Raw genomic sequence first — 10,878 nt, 5'->3', positions numbered from 1 at the left:
ATAGGTGTGTCTGAGTAGGAGAGAGCACAGGATCCTTAGAACTTGGTACTGTCCTTGATTTGAGGCATCCACTGAGAGTCTTGCCTCTCTCAGATCCATGGGAACTCTGCATTCGGATGCCATCTCAGTTACTAAATACAGTCGTTGGACAGCACTGGGCATGTTAACTAGCCCTCTTGAATTTCTGAAGTTATTACATGAGTGTTGGACCCAACTATGTCTTAGATACAATCAGATTTCAGGTTCTTTGAGGTTAGCTGAACAATCATTCATAGTGTGACTTCAAGGCTGTCCTATGCTGGGCCTTCATATGAATAAGGAAAAGGCAAACCTTTTGGACAGACAATTTACAAAATAGTGCCGCTTAAGAATGGATTCATCCAAGGGCCACGAAACTTGGTTAGTAGAGGCTACTGTTGGGTGCACATGATACTTCTCCTTTGAGAGGACCAAGCCCTCCATCTCTAACATGATGTATTACTCACTCCGCAGCACACCACCCTGCTCAGTTCACAATGTTCGCAGCTATGCATGGCAGTCCTGTGATTATTCTGAGAGCTGCAATGTTGCTGCTGGGCTAAGTAAAGTGAGAGCCCTGATTCTAAGGAGCTGGAACCATTGTTAGAGAGTCAGAGAAACTCAGTTTCACTCATCTAAATAGTCTAGACTAGTAATGGAGGAGGACTGATTGTTGTCAATAGAAACACAGGGGGGATGATGTAAGCTAGATAGAACAAAAAATTATTTTCAGCGGGGTAAGTTGGGCCGACAATAATTATCCTTACCACTGGTTGTTTTCTGCAAGCAGGCTGGTATTTTAGTTTCCTGCTTGATTATTATTGAGTAAACACGTTCTTTTTATGCTTTTTAAAGCTCCCAGCTGATGTCATTTTAAGTTTTATATGTCCAACTGTTGTCTGCAGACTTACCACTAAAATCTTTCATATTGATCTTTTAGTTTTGAGCTGTTTGATCATATAGTTTCCCCAAATGGATGTGACAACCTTCTGATGCTTTTAACAGAGAAATGCTTTGATTTGTCAAAAAAATTGTTTTGTTGATAGATATTGAGTAACAAAGAAAAGAAGCGAAAGATCAGCTTCTAAATATGCTGTGCCCCAATGCGCCTTGCTGGTTGGCTACATGACTAGTGTCACTTAATTACTTCAAAGATGCCATCTGGAAATAGTGGAGTCCTCTGTCAAGGGCAGAGAAGAGAGAGTGAGCTCAAGGGCAACTGGAAGGTGCAATGAGACTGAACATGGGGGGTTTTGAGACAGGGACCATCCATCCAGCCTCATCTCTCTAACTGGGACTATGTACTCTACAAGGCTCAGGAGCTCCTGTGGGAGACTTTGAGGACATGCTGGTGTCTCAAAAGGACTCAGAGAATGTCCCCAGGGGAGCTGGAGAGGCAGGGACAGGACATTATACTCAATTCCCTCATCCTTCTTTTGCCTCCCTCCAAATCCCTGGTTTCAGGTGCTAACCAGGGGCCTGTAGAGAGTCCCATGCAATAACCCAGAAATAGCATGACTTGGGGGGTATGGAGCCAGGCACAGGGATGACAGCAGTCGTGGAAGTGAGTAATGAGAAGCTGCTAAAGGGTCTCTGGACAGCACAGGGAAAAAGAGTATAGTGTGTCTGCTGTCCTCTTTCTTCCATTTGAACCCTTCCCATCTCAAACCTGCTCCTAGGACAGGGCCCGATTCCAGTCCAGTGTGTGTTAGACACATTTCAGTCCATGAAACTGCCCTCTCTCAATTCCCAAAATGTGTGCCTTGTGATAATTTGGTGAAAAGCTCTCTAAATAGAATAAATAAAATAGCTTGTAGAACTAGCACCCTCAGGGGTGGCATGTTTGGAAGGGATGGGATATTGCAATGTGGTTGTAATTCCAAGGGATGTGTTATGACCCCAGAGCTGTGTCTCAGGCCTTCCTGAGGGCTAAGTATGCTGCTGCAGTTGAGGTGAAGAGATGTGTCTGAAATGCATGCAGATTCTCCATTAGGTCTTTTGCTGGCCCCAGTTCCAGCTGGTAGATTAGGGATATGCTGGCCAACCTGCTTTTGCCTGTTGTTCAAAGTAGAAAGAATCTTGGAATCACACTCTTCTTCCCACAGCCCTAAGCCAATTTCCACAATTTCCCAATGGCCTTATTTGCCAAGGAGACTTTAGGGGGAAGAAACTAGAATCCTCTGAATAATTTGCTATCTGTTTAGATTGCCTCCTGGGGTTCCTTCCCCACTTTCAGGTTGCCAGAGTGACCTCTAATGAGTGCTGAAAACTTTCAAGGTCATCTGGGAGGGCTTGGCCCTTCCGCAGTTTCCTCCATTATGTCCTCCCAAGACCACTCACTGCTGCATGGCTCTGGGTCAGGGCTTAATTTTGGCCTTCTCTTGCAGATGACACAGCTGGTTCTGAGACACATGGAATCAAGGTAAGATCTTTCTTTGATAGTCTTGTGCAACATGGCCTTCTGCTCTGGCAGTTAGCTAACTAGGGGGCTGCTGGGGGGCATGGCCCATCCAGCTGCTGCCTTAACCAGTGATAACAACCAGAATGAAAGTACATGGAGCTTAAGGGTGAGAAAACATACTGTTCTGGGCCCAGACAGCTCTTCAAACAAATTCGTGTATTTGAAGGTCAAGGGTAACACACACTGGAAGGAAGAAGGAATGAGCAGTTTCAGCACATATTGGTTTACAAAAAATTACCTCATAAGAATAAAAGAAGCAAGCTGGCCAGAGACAAAGATCATGTGTTTTTTATGAATTTCAGTCTTTGTCAGAATGAACACCCCAAATGATCAGATTCTTCATTTATTCCATGTTTATGTGTACCACCTTATTATAAGCCCAGTGTAGGAGTCAGGTGGTTGTCATTAACAACAAATGGTTAGTAGTTTTTAGCTTCTCTAGAGTAATAAAGGACTTGCTTAGCTTTGCATTTGAAGTTCCTCACCCCTCCCCTTCCCTTCAAACATCTAACTGGGAAAGATTAAAGATACTATCTTTCAAAAAGACAAGGAAGGCCCCAGGGCGCTTGTCTGTTTGAGCAACCAATGGGTTATCAGACTCCACCTAAGAAGGGGACATCTGTCCTCCTGTAGTCATCTTTGTGTGTCCTAAGGGACTTGCAGCTTATTTAAAACAGGAGCCCCCTCCCCCTTGGTATCTTGCCTGAGCTGAGTTGGCCATCTGGATTTTGGCAGCAAGACTTTTGATCTAGCAGGGTCTGTGTTCTGGTGGGGAGAACTTTGTTCTAGCAGAACCTCCATTCCCAGTAACAAACCCTCAATGTCACATGCCTGCCAGCTACATCACTATGAGGTGTGCTCCTGGAGAACTTAGAGGAAGTTTCACCACCGTTTGTGGACACAAAGCACTTAGTACCATGAGTGCCTAGAGAAGCCAGCGTGTGAGGATGTACACAAGTCCCTTTGGTGGCTTTCTGCCCAAGGTGGAATCAGGCAGCAAAGCAATGGGATCTTTGTTTCTTTGCTTTTTAGAGGAAAAGGTCTCATCTTGAACATTTCTTCAGGGGCAGCCCTCTGTCCTTGGCCTCTGTTCTCTTTGTACTCAGCTTCCAAGGTGAGTGATAAACCATCGAGTTTCTTCATTCTTTCTCTAGTTTCTCCTGAGCAGCATTGTCCTTTGGACCACAGTGACAGCTGATGTATAGGCTGGCCTGGAGGCAGTTTTATGAAACAGAGCTAGCCAATGGAGGATCTGAATGCAAGTTAGAACAAAGTGCCCATCTGATGCCCCCCTCTCTATACCTCAACATAAAAACAGCCTTAGAGATAGCAGTACCTTACAAGAAAGAGCTTTCTTGTAGACTAAGCCACATGCAGTGGCTGTAGACATGTATTGATTTTAAGATTATATTTCTTCTGATCCAGGGTTCTCTGCCAGACTAGAGAATGGAGACAAACTGCTGCTTTTCCCTTACTTTCTCATCCCCTACCCAGCTTTATTAAGGTATAACTGACACATAAAATATATACATATTTATGGTACATCCTGATGTTTTGATAGATGAATACATTGCGGAATGATTACGTCAAGTTAATAATCATCATACCCTTGACCTCACATTTAAAATTTTTTTTTCGTTGTGAGAGCATTTAAGATCTACACTCTTAGCAACTTCAGAGTATACCATATCCAGTCATCATGCTGAGCAATAGAACTCCAGAATATCTCCCTCCTGCATAATCAAAATTCTGTTCTCTGATCTATGTCTCCTCTAAGTCAACCACATCTTTGTGGTATCCTTTGCAATCTGAGTCAGGTAGCTCTAGGACCTGAGCTATTTCTCTGTCTCACTCCAGGCTTTTGTGCGCACATTTTCCAAGGCTCTGCAAGCAGAATATAGAGAAAAAGGCATCATTATCCAGGTGAGATGCACAGATGTGGGTCCTTGGGGGTGGGACCTTGAGACATATGCGGACCTGTGCCCCTGCCTCCCGCAGGACTGGTTGCATGTGTGCATCCAATAGAGAGACAAGCTGGTGGTGATCTGTGGGCTCTTGTGATGCTGCTCTGGAAGCTGAAGTCAGCATAATCCTATTGTTTCTGCTGCCCTCACTCTCAGCACCCCCGTTGTGAGAGAGGAAAGAGACAGATTATGGTTGATCTGAAGTGCCACAGACCCTCTTGTTATGCAATGATGGCCCAAGACAGAAACTGGGATCTTGTCTGGCTATCTTTTTCCCTCTGACCCAAATACAGAAGATGGGCTTATGTGAGAGGAATTGTAGGAAAGGAACAAAAGAAAACTGGGAACTTGGTCTGTGTTGGAACTAGGGGAGGAGTCTCCTCTAGAGGGCTGTGACCCCTACACTCTGGTTCTTGGGCAGTGAGAGAAGGGTTGCTCCCTGTATGGAGATCACCTGGCTACACCTGAACAGACCTGGCTTGTCACCACTGCCATCTGTAGGCTGAACAGTGAGTCCTGAGCATCAGTGATTTATATGTGCTTTGTTCAGCCACAAAGAGCTCCACAGTTTCTGGAATCCAGAATTAACATTATACAGAAGAGTTGTGTTGTGTTGTTTTGTTTTTGTTGTCTGAGAAGTTTTATGGCATGCTATTAAAAATTAAAAAGACATACTCAAAAGTGTATCTTTAAAGTTACTGCTGAACAAAGTGAGTTTCAATGAAAATGTCTAGGTGAGAATATCTTAGGTGGTTGTTACTATAATCTACCAGCTTGGCAAATAACCAAGTGTGCATAAATGGTAAGGATTTGGCCAAAGCCATCATTTTCTCAGTCACATAGTAAGTGTTATGGCTTATGTCTAGATGTCCCCAAAAGCTTGAGGCCCTTTTAGAGGTGGCTAAAAGTAGAGTGTGTGATTGATTCATAGTACTGTGCTAGGGCTAGGGGTGCTAGGACTAAGTGTGAGTGATAAATAAAACAATCTACTGATTGGTTTGGTACCTTCTAATCCCAGGTTCTGTCCCAAAATAAAGAACAGAAAAAGGCTTGTAGCTTGCTTTGCTGCCTTCTGCTTGCCATGAGCTGCTTCTCTTCTGTGATGATTGTGTGCCATGCTACTCTGTCTAGTAACCAGCCAAAGGCGGACTCAAAACCTCTACAAACTGTCAACCAAATAAACCTTCCCACATTTTACCCTTGGGTGTGGAGTATTTTTTCTTAGCCATGACAGAAGGTAACCAAGATAGGGAGTGATTGCAACTGCCATGTTACTGTGCCTTGGTTGATTTTCCTGCCCTGCTGAGCCAGTCCCACCAAGATGCTCACTGTGACTGGCAGAAGGCATGAACTCATTGCTCCGTTTTTGGTTATATGAACTAGGAGCAATCTTCTAAGATAGGGTTAAGTATAGAGCATGAAGTTAAATTTGAATTTCAGACAAATATGAATAATTTTTAGGAAAAGTATATCCCTTGCAATACTGGGGCTGTAATTAATTATGCCCTTTTGGTTGGAACTTCATCTCTGAGTGTCCTCACTTTGTATTTCCTGGTAGAGCTCGTGTCAGTCACCCGTGTGCTGGGCAGGGTTTCAGAGTCCCTGATTCTGTGTGGTTAAGGTTTCATCTTGAGAAATCAAACTTTCTGATCCTCACCTCAGTTCCATTTTAGGCAACAAGATCCTTCACATTTTTACAGGAAGAAAAGTATAGGTAGATAGAGGGATGATAAAAAGGCCGCTGGTTTCTCAGTGTCTTTGCTGGGACATATCCCTTCTGTGTCATGGTCTGTGTTTTTCATTGTAGGTACTGACACCATTTGCTGTTTCAACCTCAATGACAAATCATCTAGATACCAGCATGACAATCAAAAGCGCTGATGGATTTGTTAAAGAATCATTGAATTACGTCATGGCTGGAGATGAAGCCTGTGGTTCCCTTGCCCATGAAATCCTGGTAATCATTACTTCTTTTCCTGCAGAGAGTGGGGAGGGTGGGTAGATAGCCCCTGACAGGGTTGCTAGCTCTTTCTTGGTTTTGGAACACTCAGTGGCTTTGTCTAACAACAAAGATGTGAAGTACAAGGACAGGCTACCCAGGCATAAGATAGCCAGTGTAAAGGAGTATGTGGCTAAGCTGGAGGGCAGAGTACTTGGCCCACAGATAGCCATGCACTCCTTGGCTCTCCTCTTCTCTCCTTAGATTGAAAAGTGCCTCCCAGGAGCACTTGGGTAAATACAAAGGCATCTAGAGTTGCCACATGGAGGCTGCCATCTTCCTTGACTCTCCACTCCAGTAAATGTTTATCAACCTTGCAGGGAAAGAAAAGATAAAGTCACTTCGCTTTGTAGAATTTGTTGATTTTCTTGGAGGAATTCCCAAGATGGTGTCACTTCCCAGGAATAGAGAAAGAGCCCTTAAGAAAGAGCAAGCATACCCTGAACTCCACTGAGTATGGAAACAAGGTCCAAGGGTGTGTGGCCTGAGAAGCCCTTACCACCCTGGAGTGCTCAGGGCAGACCTGAGCATCACACAGAACGTGGACTCACACACACATGTCCATGCAGTGCAATGTCCAGAACTTTAGATGGATCTTCTTCATGTACTTATCACGCCAACTGTCTCTGCTGTGTCAGAAGCCTGTCTACTGTAAGAATTACTTTTAGTCTCTCTTCCTGTCCCCCTTCCATAGATGCTGGTCAGATCTATTTCTTGATTCAGTTTGCTCTCTCATCCCCAGAGGCTTGTAAAGACTTTGAGAAGAGACACTGGACTTTCTTACCACAATCACTTGTTACTTTTACTGCAGAATCTCACCAATGTACAGTGCTGCCCACTCCATGTGCACTACAAAGTGGACATACGGAAAGAGCATAAGATCCCTGGCTTTCCTTCTCAGATCTGGCCTTTCTCCAGATCACTATTTTCTGCAAGAAAACCAATAGAGTGTGCAGTGGTCACTTCTAGGAAATGTACCCTCTTTGTCATGTGGACAAAATGTCCAGGGTATCCAGGAGTTTCTTCTCTCCCTCTCCCTCTGATGACTGGGGCGGGGGGGAAGAGTCCCTCCCATGATGTGTGCTCGTCCTAATGTGTGTGTCCTCTGATGTCCTTCACCTTCATCCATCAGGTGGCTGCTCACCTGGCCAAAATGCATGTCGATGGATGGTCAGGGTATTGAGCCTGCCCTTTAGCTTCCCCCATAGACTTCCAGGCTAGGGTCTCCCTGGTTCCTGAGAGCTGCAGACCCCCAATGTTCTATGATATCCTCTGTCCAAGTCTGCTGCCCACTTGTAGCTGTGGTTCATGAGGCCCTCTGGCTCTCATTTTACCATGGTTGCTGGTGTACACCTGAGGGAAGCTGGGAAAACCACATCTCAACACCTGTGTCACCAGGCTGGATAACTTTCTGTGGTTGCACCCCAGGAGAAAAGAAGGTGTACCCTCTCCTTGGTCTTCAGGGTCACACATACTCATCGTGATTCCCTATTGCCTCCCTAGGTCTTCCAACCCCAAGGGTAAGTCCAGAGGTCACACATTGCAGAGGATACCTCCTAACAACCTCTTCCTTTTTTCCCTTCCACACCCTGTCTTCTCTCATGCAGAAAAAGTAGAGACTTTCTGTACACAGTGTCTCCATCTGTCCTTCTCCAAGGATAGCTACTTCCTATGTGGGTAGTTATCTCTACCTTCTAAAGAACTCTCTGACCTAGTCCTCCAGGATGTTGAGGTCCTAAATGGAATCTGTCACATCTGGAAAATGTGTCTTTGAGACAATAAATAGCCTGGCTTACCAGTTTATTGCTAAATTTTGCTCCATATTCAAATTCTACCATGTCAAGAGTTGAATGTTTTCTTCACTTTTCCCTGATTTTTTAGCTAACAAATTCTAATTGCTTCAGTTAAACAGATGCCAAAAACAGGCTAAGAGAAAACATTTTTGTGTATGGTGACGTAAGATAGAAAGGAAAATTAGTTAATCATTAAGACCAATTTGGAACTTGATAAGATTTAGAAAGATCATTGAATCTATAGGGAAGGATAATCACATAAAATCAACTGGCTAACAGCAACCTTTCTGTTCCAAAGGGGCAAGATAATGATGTTGTCCTCTCTGTCCAAAGGAGCTGTGGGGGTAGGAGTGAGAAAGAATTGAGCTTCTGCCTATGGAGTCCATGTTGTATGTGGAGGCTTTATATGTGCTTCCTTGCTTAACTATTCTAAGAATAGCTCAAGGTTAGATTTTATAGGCTTGCTTTACAATCAAGAAAATAATGGAGCTGAGAGCTGAGTCAGACAGATGAAGGCCACCCATCTGGCTATGGTAAAGCTGAGATTTCGATCTATAGTGCTTCTGTCTGATTCCACAGCCTTTCTGATTGCCTTCTTCATGATTGTTTTGGTTCTGATGGAGTTGGACAGAACAAGAAGGAAAGAGGGATTCTTTTTATGGCATTTTATTTATTTTTTTGGCGAAACCGGGGATTGAACTCAGATCCTTGCGTTTGCCAGTCAAGCAGTTATCCTACTGAGCCATCTCCCTGGCCCCTAACCATCTCCCCGGCCCCCTTTTTTATGGCATTTTAAAGGGGGCTGGAATTCATATTTATATGCACATTTGTGGTTATATTTGTATTCACATTCATATTTTATGGCTGATCTCACTAAGCCAAAACATTTAGTTCAAGACAAAAACCAATAAAAACCTTGATTTTATTGCGAAATTAAAAAAAAAAAAACTACTTGGGAGAAAGTTCTAGAGGAAGAAATTGTGTTGACGTGTTGACATAGCTAGTGGGAGAAGAGTTTAGCTATGGTTCCCAGAAGCAATCTTCAGTCCGTTGCCTTAGAGTATCTCAGACGATTGGAGCTACCTGAAGAATTAGGACTAGCTCCCTGAGGAACTCAAATCCTCTAGCCAAAATCCTGTTCTACAGACAGCAGGTAGACTAAGGAGTGTTGGCTTAACCAGAGCATGGTGTGGTTGAAATGATGATTTCTAGGATCTCAGACTCTTTTAGAACTCCAGGTCTGGGCCTACAACCTGAGATGCATTTCATTAGAACTTCATGCCCGAATCTAAGTCTTCCCTTCCTAGTAAAAGTGAATCTTGCACTTTTTAGCATTTCACATCCTTCTGTGAATGACTTTCATTCATGCATTCACTTAAGTGGCTTAGGCCCACCATCCTTCATTGGGCTGGGGGATGGAAAATTTTTCTGATTCTGACCTGGAATCTTGTCTAAACAGAACCTTGGCAGAATGAGCATGAAGATAGCTGGGAAATGGAGCAGCAGGAAAAGCACATGTTCCTTGAAAGAAAGGGGTAGTGGGAGCAGACAGCACAGATGGAGTTTTCTTTTTAGAGGTGATTCTGCCAAGGTGACCACGGGGAGTCTTAAAAAGATTGTGCTGGTGCTGAGAAAGCCTGGCCAGCTGAGATAGGGTCGCAACGTCCGTCAGCTCCAGCAGCTGTACACTGAATGATTTGGAGACTTCACTAACTAATAATTCTTAAAGACTGTGAACATAAACTGAGGTGTTTGGTTACAATTTCTTCATTCAACTTTTCTTCTGTTAAAGGGACAGTTTCTGAACCTGATCCCATCTTGGATCTTCTACAGTCAGACCTTCCAACGCCTCCTCCTGAAGTGCTACAGAGATAATTAAAGGAAGACCCTCAAGGTCACCTAACGTGGGTGATGTACTGGAGGCCCAGCATCATCTCTTTTGCTGGCCTTCTTCGTGGGCTGATGAGGGCCAGAGGCGCTGACCGAACCCTTCATCTCACTGAAGCTGGAGGTGGCCAATGTCACAGACATAGGACAAACAATGAACACTTTTTTGTGCCTTTATTCAAGTCTGGAGATTTTTGGGAAAGCTGTGGTGTGCAAACATGTTGTGCAGTGGATTTTAGGGTTCCACATGTGAGAAGAGGGCATCTGTGGGAAACCCTGGAAGGATTTCTGTTGGGAGCTTATTAAATAAATGTGGTGAGCAGAATTCTTTTTTTTTCCCATAATTTTATTGATAAACAAATAGCAATGAGACAGTTTCATATCAAATTGGTAGGACAGTTTCAATAATTAATACATTGCATACATTCCTCCCAGTGGTTAATTGCTGTACAAGATGCAGACATGATATCCTATCTACAAACACCATTAGAACAAATCACTCTATTCATTAAGAGAATGTAACTATTTATCTATCCTAACCACTTTGAATATACGGATACAAAATGGACATTCATCTGTATCCCCTTTTTTGCTAAGTTCCGTTATTTGAATATTAAAGGTGTGTTAACTCAGCAAAATATTCTAAAAGAGTCCAGTAGTCCATAGTCGTATTGGGTCTTCCGCTTCACTGGCAATGTCAGAAATTGTTGACCTGAGTCCCCTACAGCTCAACATAACAGCATGGCTTTACTTCTT

General features: G+C 43.7%; 1 protein-coding gene across 1 annotated transcript in view; it reads left to right on the top strand.

The window, feature by feature from the left end:
- The window catches only part of Hsd17b3 (hydroxysteroid 17-beta dehydrogenase 3), a 54,963-nt gene extending 44,717 nt beyond the window's left edge, over nt 1-10,246 (top strand). Inside the window, exons 7-11 of the mRNA XM_004643827.2 lie at nt 2,406-2,440; nt 3,512-3,593; nt 4,337-4,402; nt 6,251-6,400; nt 10,028-10,246. Coding sequence (XP_004643884.1) covers nt 2,406-2,440; nt 3,512-3,593; nt 4,337-4,402; nt 6,251-6,400; nt 10,028-10,114 — 420 coding nt within the window. The 3' untranslated portion in view covers nt 10,115-10,246. The remainder of the gene's footprint in view (nt 1-2,405; nt 2,441-3,511; nt 3,594-4,336; nt 4,403-6,250; nt 6,401-10,027) is intronic.
- Nucleotides 10,247-10,878: the final 632 nt, after the last annotated feature.

The sequence above is a fragment of the Octodon degus genome, unplaced genomic scaffold (assembly GCF_000260255.1).
Source record: "Octodon degus isolate 3935 unplaced genomic scaffold, OctDeg1.0 scaffold00184, whole genome shotgun sequence".
In the NCBI taxonomy this organism is placed as follows: Eukaryota; Metazoa; Chordata; class Mammalia; order Rodentia; family Octodontidae; genus Octodon; species Octodon degus.
The sequence above is the reverse complement of the archived record's forward strand: the minus strand, read 5'-3'. Positions and strand labels throughout refer to the sequence as shown.